The following is an 18,886-nucleotide window of genomic DNA, read 5'->3' as shown; positions in this document are numbered from 1 at the left end:
AAAAAAAAAGTCGGGAAAACTCCAGGGAAAAAGCCAAGGATCTGAGGATTCCATGCACTAAAAATCTGGATTAGGAACAACGTGGGTAAAAATTCCAAAGTTTTGCCTGGGAAAAATGGGAATTGGCCATGGGAAATCTTAATCGTGAAAGATGAGATTTGGTTCCACGCACAAATAAAATCGGGATTTGGATCCAACGGAATTCCAAGGGGAAGGTGCCGAGGTTTTAACGGGAAGGAAAAGAGGAGGAGGATTTGGGTGGGAAGTATGAATTAATAAATGATTAATTAATAAATGATTAATTAATAAATGATTAATTTCTTGGTTATTAATAAATCAGAGAAGCATGCTTGGGTAATTCCGAATTTTTCAATTTTTAGGGAATTTCCTTATCAAATTCCAGGCGGGCTTGGATGAGCTCGGATCATCCTGGCTCCCCATTGGAATTTGAGGCTCTTTAAGGACTTTTCCCACCCAAACCATTCCCTAATTCCCACGAAAACCTCCCACAAATCTTTTCCCACTCCCAAAAATTCCATCATTCCCAATTCTCGCTCCTTGTCCTGCTCGTTGCTCCAGGCTTCCCTCATTCCGTAAAAAAACCCGGGATTAAAAAAAAGAAAAAGCCGGAATTTCCATTGATCCCCGATGGGAGCGGGGGGGAGGATTTGAGGTTTGCTGATTGGTTAATTAATCGACCATCGTTAATGAATTAATCGGTGACCCGTGAATGTCGGGATGTAATTACAGATCCAGGGCAAAAGCGGCTCTGGAATGTTTGATTCCAACCGGGATCCACTGGAAAAAGGAGCTTTAACAGCCCAGCTGGAGGAATTTTTCCATGGAAAACCAAAATTCCTGGAGCGTGGCAGTGGATGAGATTTAACGAATCCTTTCTCGGGTGCTTTTAATTAATTAAAAATTTGCATGGATGTGCCACCAAAGGCTGGAAAAACCAGGAATAGGGACAATAAAAACTGGGAAGGAGGGTGGGATGGGATCTGGGATTAACCAGACAGCAAAGAAATCCCAAACTGGGGAGATTCCATTAAATTTGAGGGATTTTAAGGGGGATTTTCCGCTAAAAAAGTCGGAATTTGAAATAAGCGGGATGGCAAATCCTGGAGCAGATCCCACAGGGATTTATTCCATAAAATCCCAAAAAATCCGAGGAGACTCAGCAAAAATTCCTGGGGTTTTGTCAACCTTCCCGCACATTCCGGCTCGGCAGAGGACGGAAAACTCGGCCTGGGAATGGGATCCGTGAGGCAGCGAATTCCAAATGGATTTCCCAGGAATAGCAGGGGGTGGGAGAGGAAAAGGAGGGAACGGTGGAGGAAAATCCATGGAAAAGGGGAGAGGAATGAGCCCAATCCAGCTCCAGCTCAGCTGCCCTCGGAGCAGCCATCCCGGAATTCATCCCAACAACGAGTGGGAGAAGCTCCAGATGTTCCAGGGGCTGGGAACGCCCGTGGTGCTCTCGGAGAATCCCAGAATTCCGGGATCAGTGAGGTTGGGAAAGAATTCCAAGGGCACCGAGTCCAAGCCAGGCCCAATCCCAGCCCAGAGCCCGGAGTGGAATTCCAGGAATTCCTCGGACACCTCCAGGGATGGCGACTCCAAACCTCCCCGGGTGGTTCCAAGGCCTGAGCGCCCTTTCCATGGGGAAATTCCCAGATCTGCCCCTGCCCCTGCCCCGGCGCAGCCCGAGGCCGTTCCCTCTTTTCCCGGCCTCATTCCCACAGCAGATCCCGATCCCCGCTGCCTCCGGGCAGGAGCTGTGCAGAGCCACGAGGCCGTTCCCGATCCCTGCCCGGCTCCCAGCAAAGCTCCCGCGGCCCCGATCCCGGGCCAGATCCCGCTTTTCCCGGCCTCTCCCTGCACGGATCCCTGGCAGCCCCTGCCCAGCCCGGGGCGGCTCGCGGGCCCTTCCCGAGGCACTGCCGGCATTCCGTGGGCAAGGATTCCCGAATTCCAGGAGCCCGGGCTGCTTTGGCTGGGAAGGACCTCAAAGCCCATCCCGAAGATCCCACAGGATCCAGGAGATCCCACGGGCACAGCGCAGGAAGTTTTCCAAGCGTTTCCATTCCCGGGATCAGCGAAATCCACCCTGTGGTGATCCCAAACCTTCAGCTCCTGGAATGGATCCACAGGATCCACCTGGAGCCAAAAAAGCTCGGAAAAATGGGAGAAATTCCCACTGGGACAATCCAGCCTGAGGAAAACGTATCCATTAAATCCTTCCCGCCTTCCTTATTCCAAGTTTTCCTTCATCCCTCTCACTTCCAGCTGAGTCCTTCCCATGGAGCCCCGGGGTCTCCTCATTCCCAAATCTTTTCCAGCCCCATCCCGACTTTCCCAGCCCCTAATCCAGAGGAAAGATTGGAAACCTGCAGTTCCATCCCGTTTAAGTGGCTTTTTCCATGCAAATCCAATCAATTCCATGGAAGTAAATCCCATTCATCCCAAACAACTCCTTAAACAATTCCCCCGCCCCATCCCGAAGGATCCCAAGCAGCTGAAGCTCCCGGAATATTCCAGCACAAGCCCAAATCCCGGGAATCACCCCGGGGGCAAAGCCGCCCTCCATGAGTGCAATCAAACAAAGCGGATCGATCGGAATCCGAGCAATTCCCGATTTTAGCCGGGAGAAATCCGCCGGCAGCAAAATCCGCCCACAAAGAACCGAGGCCGTTGTGCATTCCCCATCCCCGGCTCTTTTCCTAAGGAAAATCCGACTCGGATCAATCCGTGAGATTCGTTTGCAATTTAATGAATCGAAAAGATTTTCCCAAAATTCCCTTTTCTTTCCCCTCCCGAGCGGATTTGCCGGAACCGAACGCATCCATTGAAGCGATTTTCATGGAAAACATCAATCCCATCTTTTCATTTTCCACCCTTTTTTTTCTCGGGAAGAGCACATTCCGTGCTTAATCAAGAGGAAGTTCCAGGGATTTGAGGCGAGGGAAAGTTGGCCTTTAAAGAAAACGAATTTAGCATTTGGAAATATTCCTCAGCACTGAAAAAAATCGGGAATAACGGCTCGGAATTCCATCTGCTGGATTTATCAGGAATGGGCGAGCGACCGAATATTTCCAGCACCCACCAGGAACAGAAAAAAAAGGGAATTTTTTTCCCAATAATTCCTTCGATTCAGGGGTTTTTGTGGCCATCGAAATCTTGGGAGTCGGGGGGGGGGGGGGGGCCTCGAATTCTTGGAATTGCCTTAAACAGCGGGAATGGGAAAAGAAACTCTCGGAAGGGTTCTCGGCTACTCGGGATGAAGGGAATTCCTGCCCCGATTCCCACTGAGGATCCACAAGTTCTGGGTTCTTCCCGCTGGGAGAGCCGGGAAGGGACTGGAGCTGGGAAAGGGATGGGAAATTCCTGAGGGAGCTGGGAAGGAGCTGGAGAATTCCTGAGGGAGCTGGGAAGGGCTGGGAAATTCCAGAGGGAGCTGGGAAAGGGCTGGAAAACTCCTGGGGGAGCTGGGAAGGGGCTGGAAAACTCCTGGGGGAGCCGGGAAGGGGCTGGAAAAGTCTGGAGGCCCGGAGGCAGCAGGGATCGGGATCTGCTGTGGGAATGAGGCCGGGAAAAGAGGGAACGGCCTCGGGCTGCGCCGGGGGAGGGGCAGAGGGGATATTTGGGAATTTCCCCATGGAAAGGGCACTCAGGCCTTGGAACTGCCCAGGGAGGTTTGGAGTGGCCATCCCTGGAGGTTTCCAAGGAATTCCGGGATGTGGCACTCGGAGTTCGGGCCCAGCTTGGATTGGTGACCTTGGAATTCTTTTCCAACCTCAGCAATCCCGGGATTTCAGGTTAAAGCCGGGTGAGCACCTGAATCCTTCCAGGGGATTTTTGGGATCAGTGATTGGATTCACAGCGGGTTTTGGGAGGCTCCGTTCGGATCCTCCCTGCACATGCTCCAACGCCCGCCACGGGAAAACAGCTCCCAAAAAAAAGCCACAAAAAGCCTGGAAAAATCCGCAGGCAGCAGCTCCCGGCCGTGGAGCACCTGCGGGGATGGGGACGGGAAAAATGGGAATGGGAACGAGGGGAGAAAAAAGCGGAGCAGCTGCTCCATTCACGGAGCGCGATCCGACGGATCTGAAAGGCGCCGCATTTCCATGGAAAAACAATGGGAAGCTCCAAGCGAAAAGCAGCTCCCGGCCTATTTGGAAGCGCTTTGATTCCCTCCCTAAAAGGGGGGGAAAAATCCATGGGAATTATCGACATCCGAGGATTTTTGCCGCAGCGGAAAAGCAGCCGAGGATCAAAGGTTTGGGAACAGGTTGGGGCCGTTCCCGAGGGCGATTCCCAACATCCCGATTTTCCCGTTGCAGGGATTCAGTTCTCCTGCTTTTCCCTTTATTTTCTCAGGGCTCCCACGGCTGAGACAGCGGAGAAGGGAGAGAGGAAATTTGGGAATTTTGGTGGATTTCGGGATCGAAGTGCTGGGAAAACAGGGAATGGAAAAGCCTTGGGATGGAGGCAGGGAATTGGTGGGAAGAGCAGCGATCCCTCATCCTTCCCTTTTCCAGGTGCTCCCATCCCTTGGAATCCACATTCCCACTGTGGGATCTCCTCTCCCATCCTTTGGAATCCACATTCCCACTGTGGGATCTCCTCTCCCATCCTTTGGAATCCACATTCCCACTGTGGGATCTCCTCTCCCATCCCTCCCTTTTCCAGGTGCTCCCATCCCTTGGAATCCACATTCCCACTGTGGGATCTCCTCTCCCATCCTTTGGAATCCACATTCCCACTGTGGGATCTCCCATCCTTTGGAATCCACATTCCCACTGTGGGATCTCCTCTCCCATCCTTTGGAATCCGCATTCCCACTGTGGGATCTCCTCTCCCATCCTTTGGAATCCGCATTCCCACTGTGGGATCTCCTCTCCCATCCCTCCCTTTTCCCTGTTTTCCCATCCCTTCCCGGGAATCGGCTGCATGGGATGGGTGGGAGCCTCCTCTTCCTCATCCCACAGGAATCCACAACCAGCATTCCCACAAAACCTCGGGAAACCAAGGAATCTCCTTGGCAAAGCACAAGGAAAACCGGGAATTCTCCCGGTTAAAAACCACCTCGGAAGGGAGAAAATGTGGGAATTCCCACTCCAAGGATTGAGGGATCAGGAGGGGGCAGGGGAGGGGTTAAATCAGGAGATCCCAACACATCCTGGAAAACATCAGGAAAAACCTCTGGAATTCCAGCTGGACACTCCCCATTCCTGGGCCAGGAGCTGCTCCCAGATAAATCCAACCGGGATTTTATCTGAACCGCCTCATTCCAGCTTTTCCATGATTTCAGCGGGAAAAAGAAGAGTTGCCAGCACAAAGCAGGGAAGGAAAACCTTTGGAAAACTCAGGAAAAAGCCTCCCTGGCTGCACATCCCGGATTTTTCCAAGCTGTTCCCATAAACTCCAGCCCTGGGAATGCCGGCAGCTTCCCGAGCCTGCAGGAGCCTCTCATCTCTCCACATCCCAGTTTTTCTGGGATGTGCTGAGCCTGGGATTCCTTGGAATGAGTTTCCCAGAGGGAAACCGAACGGAAAACCTTTGGGATCACACCCGGTGAGCCCATTCCCATGGGATGCATCCCAAGGTTTGCTCCGGCACCTCCAGGATCCCGGCGCTGCTGACAGAGAGGAAAACCCGGCACATTCCCGGGATTATCCCTGGCTTTGCCACCTTTTCCTACCAAACAGGGCAGAGGCTCCCAAAGTGCTCGCGGAAAACTTCGGGAATGAGTTTTCCAACGGGATTTAACGGCGCAGAATCCAGCGATTATTCCAGAGGAACCGACCCGAGCTTGGGCATGTTCCTGTCTCCTTAAAATCTGGCTCCGAGCTCCCGGACCCTGTGGGAGGTTGGGATAATTTTATCCCAGGTCTCCACCACCCTTCCCACGGAGCAGCCGGAGGCGGGAATGGCTCTTCCCGAAGGATCTGTGACTCCGGAATGGGACTGGGAAGCTCCAGCAGGATCCAAAGGATCTTCAGGGCTTTGTGCATCCTCCTTTTCCCGGGATCACATTCCCAGCTCAGGGTGAGGGAGGAGGGATGATCCAGGTTACCGAATTCCAAAGGAATTGCTGGTTTGGGAATCTCCAGGGTATCCAAGGAAATCGGTTCCCTGCCCTATGGAAAAGCTCCAGCATGGGAAACACCGGCACAAGGCTGGGCCTGGATCTGGGATCGCGGCTGGATTCCCTGGAATCCTGCACTGGGATCAGTGGAGCATCCAAAGGTTTCCCTGGAATCCTGCGCTGGGATCAATTTAATGAATCTGGAATTCCCTGGAATTCTGCACTGGGATCGGTGGAACACCCCACGGCTTCCCTGGAATCTTGTAATGGGACCAGTGGAACATCCCATGGTTTCCCTGGAACAGCCAGACTGGGATTGGGATATGCTGGGAATGGGATATACTGGAATCTTGCCCTGGGATCAGTGGAGCATCCCACGGCTTCCCTGGAATCCTGCCCTGGGATCACTGGAGCATCCCATGGATTCCCTGGAATCCTGCCCTGGGATCACTGGAGCATCCCATGGATTCCCTGGAATCCAGCCCTGGGATCACTGGAGCATCCCATGGATTCCCTGGAACAACCACACATTCCACAGCCCCATTCCCTGCCAAATTTTCCTATTCCCATGGAATTCCAAGCTGGAAAATCCCCCCAGGGTCTCCAAGCCCGACTCCTGGCTCCTCACAAAACAATCCCAACAATCCCAGCACGGACCTGAGGGCGTTTTCCCAACTTTTCTGGAATTCTGGGACCTGCCAGCGTTATCCAAACTTTTCCTGAGCTCTGGAATGCCGAGTGTTGCGACCGCTTCCAGAGGTTTTGGGAATTGCAGCTCCCTGGAGCAGCTCTCCCACTCCAGGTGGGATTTTCCAGGTGTGGGCAGTTCAATCCCTCTTCCCTGACTCCGGATCAGGTGCGGGTGATACAAACCGGGATGTGCCGAAGGAAAAGGCCTTTTATTCTCAGAAAACCTGGGCGGGGATTTGCTCCTGGGAATTCGAGCACTTCCAGGGAATCCAAAGGATTCGGGATGAGCAAACCCAGCGGAGAGGAGTTGGAAAGGAGACAATTCCAGAAGAGACGGAAAAGTCAGGCAGCGACTTCCCGGCCTCAAATCCTGCCTGGAAGCTCCTGAGCTTTTCCCAGCTGGAGTCCTGAGCTTGGGAATGCTGGGATGGAGTCGGAGTCGGGGCTGGAAAACTGCCTGGGCACCCTGATGATCCCAAAGAATTCCCAGCTCCAAGCAGAGTTTGTTATGGAAAAACTGGTGGGAAAACAGCCACAGATCCAGAGCTCCAGAGGAATTTATGGGATGAGGATCCAGGGCCGGATCCAGAGCTCCAGAGGAATTTATGGGATGAGGATCCAGGGCCGGATCCAGAGCTCCAGAGGAATTTATGGGATGAGGATCCAGGGCTGGATCCAGAGCTCCAGAGGAATTTATGGGATGAGGATCCAGGGCCGGATCCAGAGCTCCAGAGGAATTTATGGGATGAGGATCCAGGGCCGGATCCAGAGCTCCAGAGGAATTTATGGGATGAGGATCCAGGGCCAGATCCAGAGCTCCAGAGGAATTTATGGGATGAGGATCCAGGGCCAGATCCAGAGCTCCAGAGGAATTTATGGGATGAGGATCCAGGGCCAGATCCAGAGCTCCAGAGGAATTTATGGGATGAGGATCCAGGGCCAGATCCAGAGCTCCAGAGGAATTTATGGGATGAGGATCCAGGGCCAGATCCAGAGCTCCAGAGGAATTTATGGGATGAGGATCCAGGGCCAGATCCAGAGCTCCAGAGGAATTTATGGGATGAGGATCCAGGGCCAGATCCAGAGCTCCAGAGGAATTTATGGGATGAGGATCCAGGGCTGGATCCAGAGCTCCAGAGGAATTTATGGGATGAGGATCCAGGGCTGGATCCAGAGCTCCAGAGGAATTCAGCCCCTCAGCGTTCCCAGCCTCGCTCCCTGCAAATCTCCCAGTTCCTGAGGATTCCAGGCTCCAGTTCCCTACAAATCCCCCAATTCCAAGCGATTCCAGGCTCCAGTTCCCAACAAATCCCCCAGTTCCAGGTGACTCCTGGCTCCAGCAATCCCTGAGCCCTGCCGGACCCTGGACCACCCAGGATGACCGCCCGTGGTGCCACCCTGCTGCGCCCAGCTGACCCCTCAGCGTGGCTGTGCCCTCCTGGGTCATTCCTGGGTCATTCCTGGGTCACTCCTGCACATCCCACCTATGGCAGCGTCCATCACCCCCATTCCAGTGTCCATCACCCCCATTCCAGTGTCCACCACACCTCCACTGTCCGGCCCAGCGGAGCACCCAGCGCCCCGGACACGAGTGACCCTCCCCCGCCAGCGCTGCGGCCCCCACAGCCCGGTCCTGCTGCTCCCAGTCCCAATCCCAGTCCCGGAGCCGATCCCTCTTCCAGGCCGGCACTGGAGCCGCCCCCGTTCCCGGCCCAGTCCCGCTCCCGGAGCCGATCCCGGTTCCAGCCCGCTCCCGGTGGGCACCTGGAGGGGCAGCGGCCCCGCGCTGCGGCCGCACCGGAGCCGCCCGGGATGGCAGCGCTGGCACCGGGCTCTGCGGGGACCGGAGGGGCCACCGGGATGGGAACACCGGGATAGGAACACCGGGATGGGAACACCGAGGAGCGGGGCAATGGGGACCGGTCCTGCCGGGCCCGCGGCGGGGAGAAGTTTGCCCGTGCTGCGGGAGCGGGGCCGGGAGCGGTCAGGATGCGGGCGGGGGATCAGGGTGCGGGTCGGGGCCGGTCCTGGTGCGGTTCGGGGCCGGTCCCGGCGCGGTTCGGGGCCGCTGTGGATGCGGATCAGGGAGCGGGTGGGGAGCTGTTGGGATGCGCATCCCGGCGCGGCTCGGGGCCGGTTTGGGAGCGGATCAGGGAGCGGATCGGGGCCGCTTTGGGAGCGGATCGGGGCCGCTCTGGCTGCGGATCGGGGAGCGGGTCGGGAGCTGCCGGGATGCGCATCCCGGCGCGGGTGTGTCGCTGTCGCTGTCGCGGTCCCGGTGCGGCTCGGGGGGCGCATCCCGGCTCGCTCACGGTCCCGGCGCGCATCCCGGCTCGGCTGAGCGGCGATCCCGGTCCGGCCGCTCGGGAATCCCTCCCCGATCCCCTGCGCGGTCCCTCGCTCGTCACTCACCGTCTGCTGCAGGTCGGGGATGCCGATGCGCACCACGATGGCGCCGGGCGCGGGCTCCTCCATGCGCGCCGGGGCCGCCAGCTTGGGCGAGCGGGGCCCGCCGGGGCCCCGGGCCGGCTCCAGCCGCGGCTCCTCCCGCAGGCCGGGGCTCGGCTCCCCGCTGCTGCCGGCGGCTCGGGGCTGGCGCTCCGGCTCCGGCGGCGGCGACTCGGGGCTCTCATGCTTGCTGCCCGCGGGGCTCAGGGGCATGCTCCGTGCGCCGCGGCGGGCGGCCCGCACCCGCTCCCGCACCGGCTCCGCTCCGCACCGCGCCGGGGCCGCGCTCAGCGCCCGCCCGGGGCCCTGCGGGGGGACACCGAGGGTCAGGGACGCGGCGGGAGAGCTCCGGGAGCAGCCCCGGGAGCGGCATCGCGGCTGGGGGATCCCGGGAAGAACGGGGGGAGTCTGGAGAGGGAGCCCTGGAATTGCCACAGGTGGCAGGGAGAGCGCCCGGGAAGGGCCGTTCCTTGGGAGAAAGATGGGAAGGGACCCCTGGGATGCACAGGGACATTCCCATGGGATCCCACAAACCGCCAGCAGGGATTATCCCAAAAAAGTGACCGTTCCCTGGGAAGGGACCCTTGGGGTGCACAGGGACATTCCCATGGGATCCCACAAACCGCCAGCAGGGATCATCCCGAAAAAGTGACCGTTCCTTGGGAGAAATCTGGGAAGGGACCCCCGGGATGCACAGGGACATTCCCACAGGGAGCCTCTGGAATATCCCGCCAGGAAGGGCCATTCCCTGGCAGAAATCTGGGAAGCGACCCCCGGATCCCACAAATCCCCCTTAGCAGGGCCCATTCCCGGGAGAAATCCGGGAAGGGACCCCCCAAACCTGCTCAGGGCACCCCATGGAGACCCCACGGATCCCCCCAACTTCCCATTCCCGGGAGAAATCCGGGATCCGCCCCCACTTTTCCCCGGGAATCTCCCCATGGATCCCATGGGATTCCCCCAGCAGGATCCGCCCCCCAGTGCTCCCCAGTGCCCTCCCAGTGCCCTCCCAGTGCCCCCCCAGTGCCCTCCCAGTGCCTCCCAGTGCCCTCCCAGTGCCCTCCCAGTGCCCTCCCAGTGCCTCCCAGTGCCCTCCCAGTGCTCCCCGTGCTCCCAGCGCCCTCCCAGTGCTCCCAGTGCCCCCCCCCAGTGCTCCCAGTGCCCCCAGTGCTCCCAGTGCTCCCAGTGCCCTCCCAGTGCTCCCAGTGCTCCCAGTGCTCCCAGTGCCCTCCCAGTGCTCCCAGTGCTCCCAGTGCCCTCCCAGTGCTCCCAGTGCTCCCAGTGCTCCCAGCGCCCTCCCAGTGCTCCCCAGAGCTCCCCCAGTGCTCCCAGTGCCCTCCCAGTGCTCCCCAGAGCTCCCCCAGTGCTCCCAGTGCCCTCCCAGTGCTCCCCCAGTGCTCCCAGTGCTCCCCCAATGCTCCCAGTGCCCCCAGTGCTCCCAGTGCCCCCCCAGTGCTCCCCCAGTGCTCCCAGCGCCCTCCCAGTGCTCCCCCCTAATGCTCCCAGTGCTCCCCAGTGCTCCCAGTCCATCCCAGTGCTCCCCCCTAATGCTCCCAGTGCCCTCCCAGTGCTCCCAGTCCATCCCAGTAACCCCACGGCTGCAGCGCATCAGGAATTCCTGCATCCCCCCGGGAGGGGATTTCGGGAGCCCCCGGGCAGCCCCGGGAGGCGGCCCCGGCTCCGCCTCAGCGCTTCCCGGGAAATCCCCCAGCCCGGCCCTGGGAAAGTCCGGGAAGCGCCGCCCGTGCCGAGGATCCCGGGAGAACCATCCCGGGAATGCAGCTCCGGCATTCCCAGAGCCGGGAATTCTCTGCCAGGGAATTCCCAAAGAGCCCCCAACGAGCTCCAGCTCTGCCCTCGTGCCAAGATTTCGGGAATTCGGGCGTTTGGGATCTGCTTCCCAACGCCACGGAGCTGCCTGGGCACCGGGATCGGCGCTTTTTCCTGGGATTGGGATTTTTCCTGGGAATTCTTCGCTCCACGCTTGGATTTCCAGCCCTTTGCCCGCCTTTCACCCCGTTCCCAACTCCTGGATTTGATTTATTCCCGGGTTTTTTCGGGTTTTTCCGGGGGGATCGGAACTTTTCCCTGGAATTGTCGCTTTTCCCTGGGATCAGAACTTTTCCCTCTCTCTCTCTGCCTCGTTATCCCACAAATCCAACGCTCCAGGTGCCGAGCCCGGGGATTTTTCCCAGGTTGGTTTTTTTTTGTTTGTTTTGTTTTGTTTTGTTTTCCACCCCTCTTTAATTCCCAATAATTTTTAAAGCCCGGCTGGGAAAGATTGGGAAAAAATTCCACAGCGGAATTCCCTCCGATTCCGTTCCCCTCCTTAAATCGATTTCTCGGCTCACGGAACTCCAAAAATTCCACTTTTTTTTCTTTTTTCCCCAAAGAATCCATGGAATCTTTCGGGAATTATCATCCGAGGAGCCTCATTCCGACCCGAGGAAAAAAAAAAAACGGCTGGAAAAATATTCCAAGGAGATTTTCCCTGCATGCCCCAGGGGGATTTCCTTGGATTTCTCAGCATTCCCAAAAAGGTCAGCGCGGAGCCACCCTCGCCCCTTTCACTGTGGGAACAGAATTCCCAGATTTCCTGCCCTTCTCCCCATCATTTTGGGATCAGAAATCCGGAGCCACATTCCCGCCTCTCCCAAATGCCGGGCTCAGCAATTCCATAGGGATCATCCCAAACCGGGAGAACCTCCAGGGTTCCCTTGGATTAGAGGTGACAGAGCCACGATTGTCCCTGGTCAATCCCGGAATTCCTTTGGGAATCCAGCTGGGAAAACCCTGGGAAAAGGGCAGCGGGGTGCCGAGACCTGGAAAGATTTTTGGGGGGGATTTTTGGGAATTTCTCGGGATTTTTTTGGGGAATTTTTTTTTTTTTTTTTTTTGAAGGAGAAGACCACCAGCGCCAGGAAAAACCACGCGGTGCCAGCTGGGAATCCTCGGGAAAACCGGGAAAGGGGGGAAAAGGGAAACTGGGAAAGGGCTCGGTGCAGCCAAAAGGAGCCCCAAAAAGCTGGAAAATCCTCTGGATATTCCCAGCGCCAGGCGCAGCTCCCAAATCCCGGGATTGGAGCCGGCCAGAGGGGACATCCAGAGCTTTTTCCCATCCATCCTCGGCCAGAATTCCTCACTCCGGCTTTCCTCTGGCTGCTCTTCCCGGAAAACTGCCGGGATTGGGAATGGCCTCGTTTCCAGCCCCCACATTCCCGGGAAATTTTCCCGAGGCGTCGGCATCGCCTGATCCCGGAGCTGCTCCCGTTATTTTTTGGGAATATTTTTAGCCCTGCCATTGGCAGCGCTCGGAGCCCTCGGTCAGGTGACAATTCCATGATTTCCCTTTGCCGGGATAAACCCCATTCCCACCGGGAAGGACTCCGGGATTGGGGATTCGCAGCGCAAAGCGCCGAATTCCAAGGAATTCTGGGCCATTCCCAAATATTCCGGAGCAGGGAAATCCCAGCTCCCAATTCCAGGAGCGCTCGGATCCCAAATCAGGAGCGGCTCCCACCTCGGTTTTCCCAGGATCGGGGAGGATTTGGGAATCTCGGCACGGAACCTTCCCCGTCCTCCTCCCCTGGGGCTCTGGGTCCCTTTCCCGGGAATCCGGGCCACAAATCCCGGGATTCTTGAGCTGCATCCAGCTCCGCTTTGTGCCAGCCCGGCATGGGAAGAATTCCCTGGGATTGGAATTTTATCGTGGGATTGGAATTCTTCCCTGGAATTGGGGCTTTCCCCTGGAATTGGGGCTTTTCCTTGGGACTGGAATTTTTCCCTGGAACTTTTCCCTGGGACTGGAATTTTTTCCCTGAGATTTGAATTCTTCCCTGGGACTGGAATTTTTCCTTGGGATTGGAATTTTTCCCTGGGATCAGCACTTTTCCCTGGGATTTTTCACTGGGATTGGGGCTTTTCCCTGGGATCAGAACTTTTCCCTGGGACTGGAATTTTTCCCTGGAATTCTTCGCTGGGACTGGAATTTTTTCCCTGGGATTGGAATTTTTCCCTGGGATCGGAACTTTTACCTGGGATTTTTCACTGCGATTGGAGCTTTTCCCTGGGATTGGAGCTTTTCCCTGGGATTTTTCCTTGGGATCGGAACTTTTCCCTGGGATTGGAATTTTTCCCTGGGATTTTTCCTTGGGATCGGAACTTTTCCCTGGGATTGGAATTTTTCCCTGGGATTTTTCCTTGGGATCGGAACTTTTCCCTGGGATTGGAATTTTTCCCTGGGATTTTTCCTTGGGATCGGAACTTTTCCCTGGGATTGGAACTTTCCCCTGGGATTCTTCGCTGGGACTGGAATTTTTTCCCTGAGATTTGAATTTTTCCCTGGGATTTTTCACTAGGATTGGCACTTTCCCTTGGGATCGGAATTTTTCCCTGGGATTGGAAATTTTCCCTGGGATTTTTTCCCTGGGAGTGGGGCTTTTCCCTGGGACCGGAATTTTTCCCTGGGCTTGGAATTTTTCCCTGGGATTTTTCCTTGGGATCTGAACTTTTCCCTGGCATTGCAATTTTTCCTTGGGATCGGAAATCTTCCCTGGGATTTTTCCCTGGCATTGGCACTTTTCCCTGGGATTGGAATTTTTCCCTGGAATTTTTCACTAAGATTGGCACTTTTCCCTGGCATTGGCACTTTTCCCTGGCAGAATCAGGGTTAAATTCCCTCCCTTTCCCAGCTTTCCCAGCTTTCCCAGTTTTCCCAAACCCAGGGAAGGCCGGGAAGCTGCTGCCTCCTCCACGCTCCCAAATCCTGACTCCAGAAAATCCCCGATCCTTTGGGAAAAGGATTTCTGGGTGCGACACCTCGGGCACGGCGAGCGGCTGTTCCCGAGCTTTTCCGGGAAAAGCAGCCTGGAATGACCAGGCCAAGGGATCACTGGGATCACTGGGATCACCGGGATCACCGGGAATGGGCCGGGAAGAGCTGTTGGGGCACCAGCGGGATTTTCCAGCCTTGGAATTGTCACACCGGAGAGCGGCCACGGATCCCAAACAATTCCTGCCCTTCCGGAGCTGGATCCGAGGGATCCGATCCCTCCCCTGGAAGAACCAGGGAGCCAAAGCCTCACCTGGAAGGATCAGGGATCCTGGAAGGATCAGGGAGCCAAAAACCCTCACTGGGATCAGGGAACAGGGAAGGATCAGGGGGCCTGGAAGGATCAGGATCAAGGGATCCAATCCCTCACCTGGAATTCTCAGGGGAGCCAAAGCCTCGCCTGGAAGGATCAGGGGGCCTGGAAGGATCAGGGAGCCAAAAACCCTCCCCTGGATCACCTGGAAGGATCAGGGAGCCAAACCTGGCAGGATCAGGGATCCTGGAAGGATCAGGGAGCCAAACCTGGCAGGATCAGGGATCCTGGAAGGATCAGGGAGCCAAACCTGGAAGGATCAGGGAGCCAAACCTGGAAGGATCAGGGAGCCAAACCTGGAAGGATCAGGGAGCCGGGCCTGGAAGGATCAGGGAGCCAAACCTGGAAGGATCAGGGAGCCGGGCCTGGAAGGATCAGGGAGCCAAACCTGGAAGGATCAGGGGGCCAGCCCCTCACCTGGATCGGGATCAAGGGAGCCAAACCCTCAGCTGGATCAGGGAACGGGGAAGGCTCAGGGATGCGATCCCCGCCCTGGAAGGTTCGGGAATGCCGGGCGGGCGCTGCTCGGGGCCACTCGGCGCCGTTACCGATTGCCCAGGGCGGGCTCGCGGCTTCCAGAGCCTCTGGAATCCGCGGGGGCCTCGGGAACGGGGACACGGGGAGCGGAGCAGGGATTGTCCCGCGCTGCCCCCTCCGCCCGGCCCCCGGGGCGGTGCCAGCCCCGTGCCAGCCCCGTGCCAGCCCTGCCCGCTGTCCCCGCGCTTATCCGGGCACCGGGAGGTCAGCGCGGCTCGTCCCGGCCCCGCCGCACGTGACAGCGGCACGGAGCAGCCCGGGCCGGCCCCGCCGTGCCCTGGGTCAGCCCCGAGAGCTCGGGGACAGGGACTGGGGGAAGGGCGGGGACAGCGGAAGGGACAGGGAAAGGGGGAAGGAGCAGGGAAAAGGGGAAGGAGCAGGGAAAAGGGGAAGGGGAAGGAGTAGAAGGGAAGGGACAGGAGCGGGGAAGGGGAAAGGGACAGGAGAAGGGACAGGAGAAGGGACAGGAGCAGGGAAAGGGGAAAGGGAGAAGGGACAGGAGAAGGGACAGGAGCGGGGAAGGGGAAAGGGACAGGAGAAGGGACAGGAGCAGGGAAAGGGGAAAGGGAGAAGGGACAGGAGAAGGGAAAGGGAGAAGGGACAGGAGAAGGGACAGGAGAAGGGACAGGAGCAGGGAAAGGGGAAAGGGAGAAGGGACAGGAGAAGGGACAGGAGCAGGAGCAGGGGAAGGGACAGGAGAAGGGGAAGGGGGAAGGAGAAGGGGAAGGAAAAGGGACAAGGAGAAAGAAAAGGGAGAAGGGACAAGGACAGGGGAAGGGCCAGGAGAAGGGAAAGGACGGGGACAGGAGCAGGAGAAGGGAAAGGACGGGGACAGGAGCAGGAGAAGGAAAAGGGGGAAGGAGCAGGGAAAAGGGACAAGAGGAAGGAACAGGGACAGGAGAAGTGACAAGGAGAAGGGCCAGGTCGGGGACAGGAGCAGGGGAAGGAAAAGGGGGAAGGGGAAGGAGCAGGAGAAGGGAAGGGACAGGAGCGGGGAAGGGAAAAGGGAAGGGGACAGGAGAAGGGACAGGAGCAGGGGAAGGGGAAGGGAGAAGGGAAGGGGGAAGGAGAAGGGGAAGGAAAAGGGACAAGGAGAAGGGACAGGAACAGGAAAAGGGAGAAGGGCCAAGGAGAAGGGCCAAGAAGGGCCAAGGAGAAGGGCCAAGGAGAAGGGCCAAGGAGAAGGGCCAAGGAGAAGGGCCAAGGAGAAGGGCCAAGGAGAAGGGCCAAGGAGAAGGGACAAGGAGAAGGGACAAGGAGAAGGGACAAGGAGAAGGGACAAGGAGAAGGGACAAGGAGAAGGGCCAGGTCGGGGACAGGAGCAGGGGAAGGAAAAGGGGGAAGGAGCAGGGAAAAGGGACAAGGGGAAGGAGCAGCAGAAGGGAAGGGACAGGAGCAGAGGGAGGGACGGGGACACGGACAGGGGAAGGGAAAGGGGGAAGGGCCAGGAGCGGGGCCAGGGCCAGGAAAAGGGGGAAGGAGCAGGAAAAAGGAAGAGGAGAAGGATCAGGATTGTCCTCCCTGGAGTCCCCTGCCCGTGCCAGGGGACAGAGCGGGGACCATCGATCGGCCGCGGGCGGCCGCAGTGTCCCCGCAGTGTCCCCGCAGTGTCCCCGCAGTGTCCCCAGCGCCTGCCGGGTAATTCCGCCGATTTCCCATCGATTTTCCCCTCTCCCGGTTTTCCAGGGGCACTGGGACATCGGGAATTAAAGGACAAGTGCCACCCCCTTGGTGACAAAGGGGGGACATCCTGGGGACATCCTGGTGTCCCTCAATGTCCAGCACAGGGACAGGGACACCCCTGACCCCCCCCCAGCTGAGTGAGGGGTGGGGGGGGAATTCCCAGGGATCCCATGGGAAAAGTTCTGAGCGGATTTTTTGGGATTCCTCAGATTCAGGGAGTAGAATCAGGGAATTACGGAATGGTTTGGGATGGGATGTTAAAAATCCCACAGTGCCACCACTCAGGGACACTTTTCCCTATCCCAGGAGGCTCCAAACCCCATCCAAGGACACTCCCAGGGATCCAGGGGCAGCCACAGCTTCTCTGGGAATTCCAGGCCAGCCAGGAATTCCTAATTCCCAAAATCCCACCCAAATCTCTCCTTTTCCAATGGGAAGCCGTTCCCTGTGTCCTGTCCCTCCATCCCTCGGAATTTTCCCCTCTCCCTCTTTCCCGCAGCTCCTTCAGGCGCTGGAAAGCCAAAATTAGGTCAGCGCCGAGCTCCCATTTTCCAGGATGAACATTCCCAACTTTCCTCCCAGCACAGCTGCTCCATCCCTGCCCGGCCCTTCCCGAACGATCCCAAAGCTCGGTGCCACAAAATCCCGAAATTCCCGGCTGTCCCAAGCCCACCTGGCCAAAAAAAACCCAAATGGGATTTGGGGCATTCCCAGCCCTGGAGCCACCTCTGGGGACAGCTGGGGGTGGCCTCAGGCCTGGCCTTGAAATCCCCACCCTTGGGGACGGGAGAGAGGGATTTGGGGACGGGAGAGGGATTTGGGGACGGGAGAGAGGGATTTGGGGACGGGAGAGAGGGATTTGGGGACGGGTCACAGATTTGGGGACAGGTCACAGATTTGGGGACGGGAGAGAGGGATTTGGGGACGGGAGAGAGGGATTTGGGGACGGGAGAGAGGGATTTGGGGACGGGAGAGAGGGATTTGGGGACGGGAGAGAGGGATTTGGGGACAGGTCACAGATTTGGGGACAGGACACGGCCCCTCTGGATCCGGGGCTCCCCCCGCATCCCGATCCCGCCGGAGCGGCTCCGTATCCATGGGAACATCCCTGGAACGTCACCTGGGAAACCGCAGCGCCGGGGCCACTGCAGGGGGGCCCCGAGGCCATGGGGACACCAGAGGGGACAGGGACAGAGCTCCCCTCATCCAGGACAGCGGGAATTCCCTGCCGGGAGGGGAGCAGGGAGTCAGAACATTCCAGGATCCCAAAGATCCCACATTCCCTGGAGCAGGGAGTCCGAGCCTTCCAGGATCCCAAAGATCCCATAAATCCCACATTCCCTGGAGCAGGGAGTCAAAACCTTCCAGGATCCCAAAGATCCCACATTCCCTGGACGAGGAACACATTCAGGAACACTGGAAATTCCCGCCAGGACCAGAGCAGGGAGTCCGAGCCTTCCAGGATCCCAAAAATCCCAAAAATCCCACATTCCCTGGACAGGGACAGAGCTGTGCTCGTCCAGGACAGCGGGAATTCCCTGCCGGGAGGGGAGCAGGGAGTCAGAACATTCCAGGATCCCAAAGATCCCACAATTCCCACATTCGGCAGTCCGAGCCTTCCAGGATCCCAAAGATCCCACATTCCCTGGAGCAGGGAGCCAGAGCCTTCCAGGATCCCCAAGATCCCCCAATTCCCACATTCCCTGGATGGGGACAGCCCCTCCCGTCCCCACCGGGGAGCCGCTCCCGCCATTCCCGGCCCCTGGATCGGGAGAGGAGCGCGGCGGGCTCAGGGACAATTCCCGAGCTCATCCAGCTCCCAAATCCCACCGGGGACAACTCGGGGACAAACAAATCCCAGCTGGAAGCTCCCACAATTCCCAGGAATCTCCGCTGTTCCCAGCGCCGGGAGAGGGCCCAGCCCTCGCTGGTGGCCCTGCCCCGGCCTGGGGTAGCCCGGGACGCGTCCGTGCCCTGCTGGGGACAGCCCTGTCCCCGCTCCCTGCCAGCGGCACCGCCGGATCCCAAAAAAAAAACCCCGGGAATCTCCAGGAATCCCCCAAAGAATTCCTGGATCGCTGTCCCCGGGCTCAGCCCTGCCCCCCACCGAGCTCCCGGAGCTCATCCCGGGAATTTCAGCTCACCTATTCCCGGGAATTCGGCGCTGCCCGGGGGTTGGCACTATCCGGAGCTGGTTCCGGGGTGTTTTCCAGCCGGGAAAAACATCCTGGAGCCGGGAGCCAACCTGGGCAGGGCCCCTCCCGCTGAGCCCCGGTAATAGGATCAGGCCCGC

At 58.1% G+C, this 18,886-nt stretch overlaps 2 protein-coding genes across 2 annotated transcripts in view; both read right to left on the bottom strand.

Annotated features, from left to right (window-relative positions):
* Positions 1-18,886, bottom strand: part of SHANK3 (SH3 and multiple ankyrin repeat domains 3) — a 172,801-nt gene that overhangs the window by 137,362 nt on the left and 16,553 nt on the right. The window contains exon 3 of the mRNA XM_032107021.1: positions 9,194-9,535. Within this exon, the coding sequence (XP_031962912.1) occupies positions 9,194-9,442 (249 nt within the window). The 5' untranslated portion in view covers positions 9,443-9,535. The remainder of the gene's footprint in view (positions 1-9,193; positions 9,536-18,886) is intronic.
* LOC116443127 (myrosinase-binding protein 2-like) lies at positions 15,405-15,845 on the bottom strand (the record flags this gene model as incomplete). The annotated part of the gene is made up of 2 exons (XM_032107020.1): positions 15,405-15,452; positions 15,792-15,845. Coding segments are annotated over 2 exons (102 nt in total), but the record flags the coding sequence as incomplete, so codon positions are not given.

Source organism: Corvus moneduloides, chromosome 4 (genome assembly GCF_009650955.1).
Source record: "Corvus moneduloides isolate bCorMon1 chromosome 4, bCorMon1.pri, whole genome shotgun sequence".
Taxonomy (NCBI): domain Eukaryota; kingdom Metazoa; phylum Chordata; class Aves; order Passeriformes; family Corvidae; genus Corvus; species Corvus moneduloides.
The sequence above is the reverse complement of the archived record's forward strand: the minus strand, read 5'-3'. Positions and strand labels throughout refer to the sequence as shown.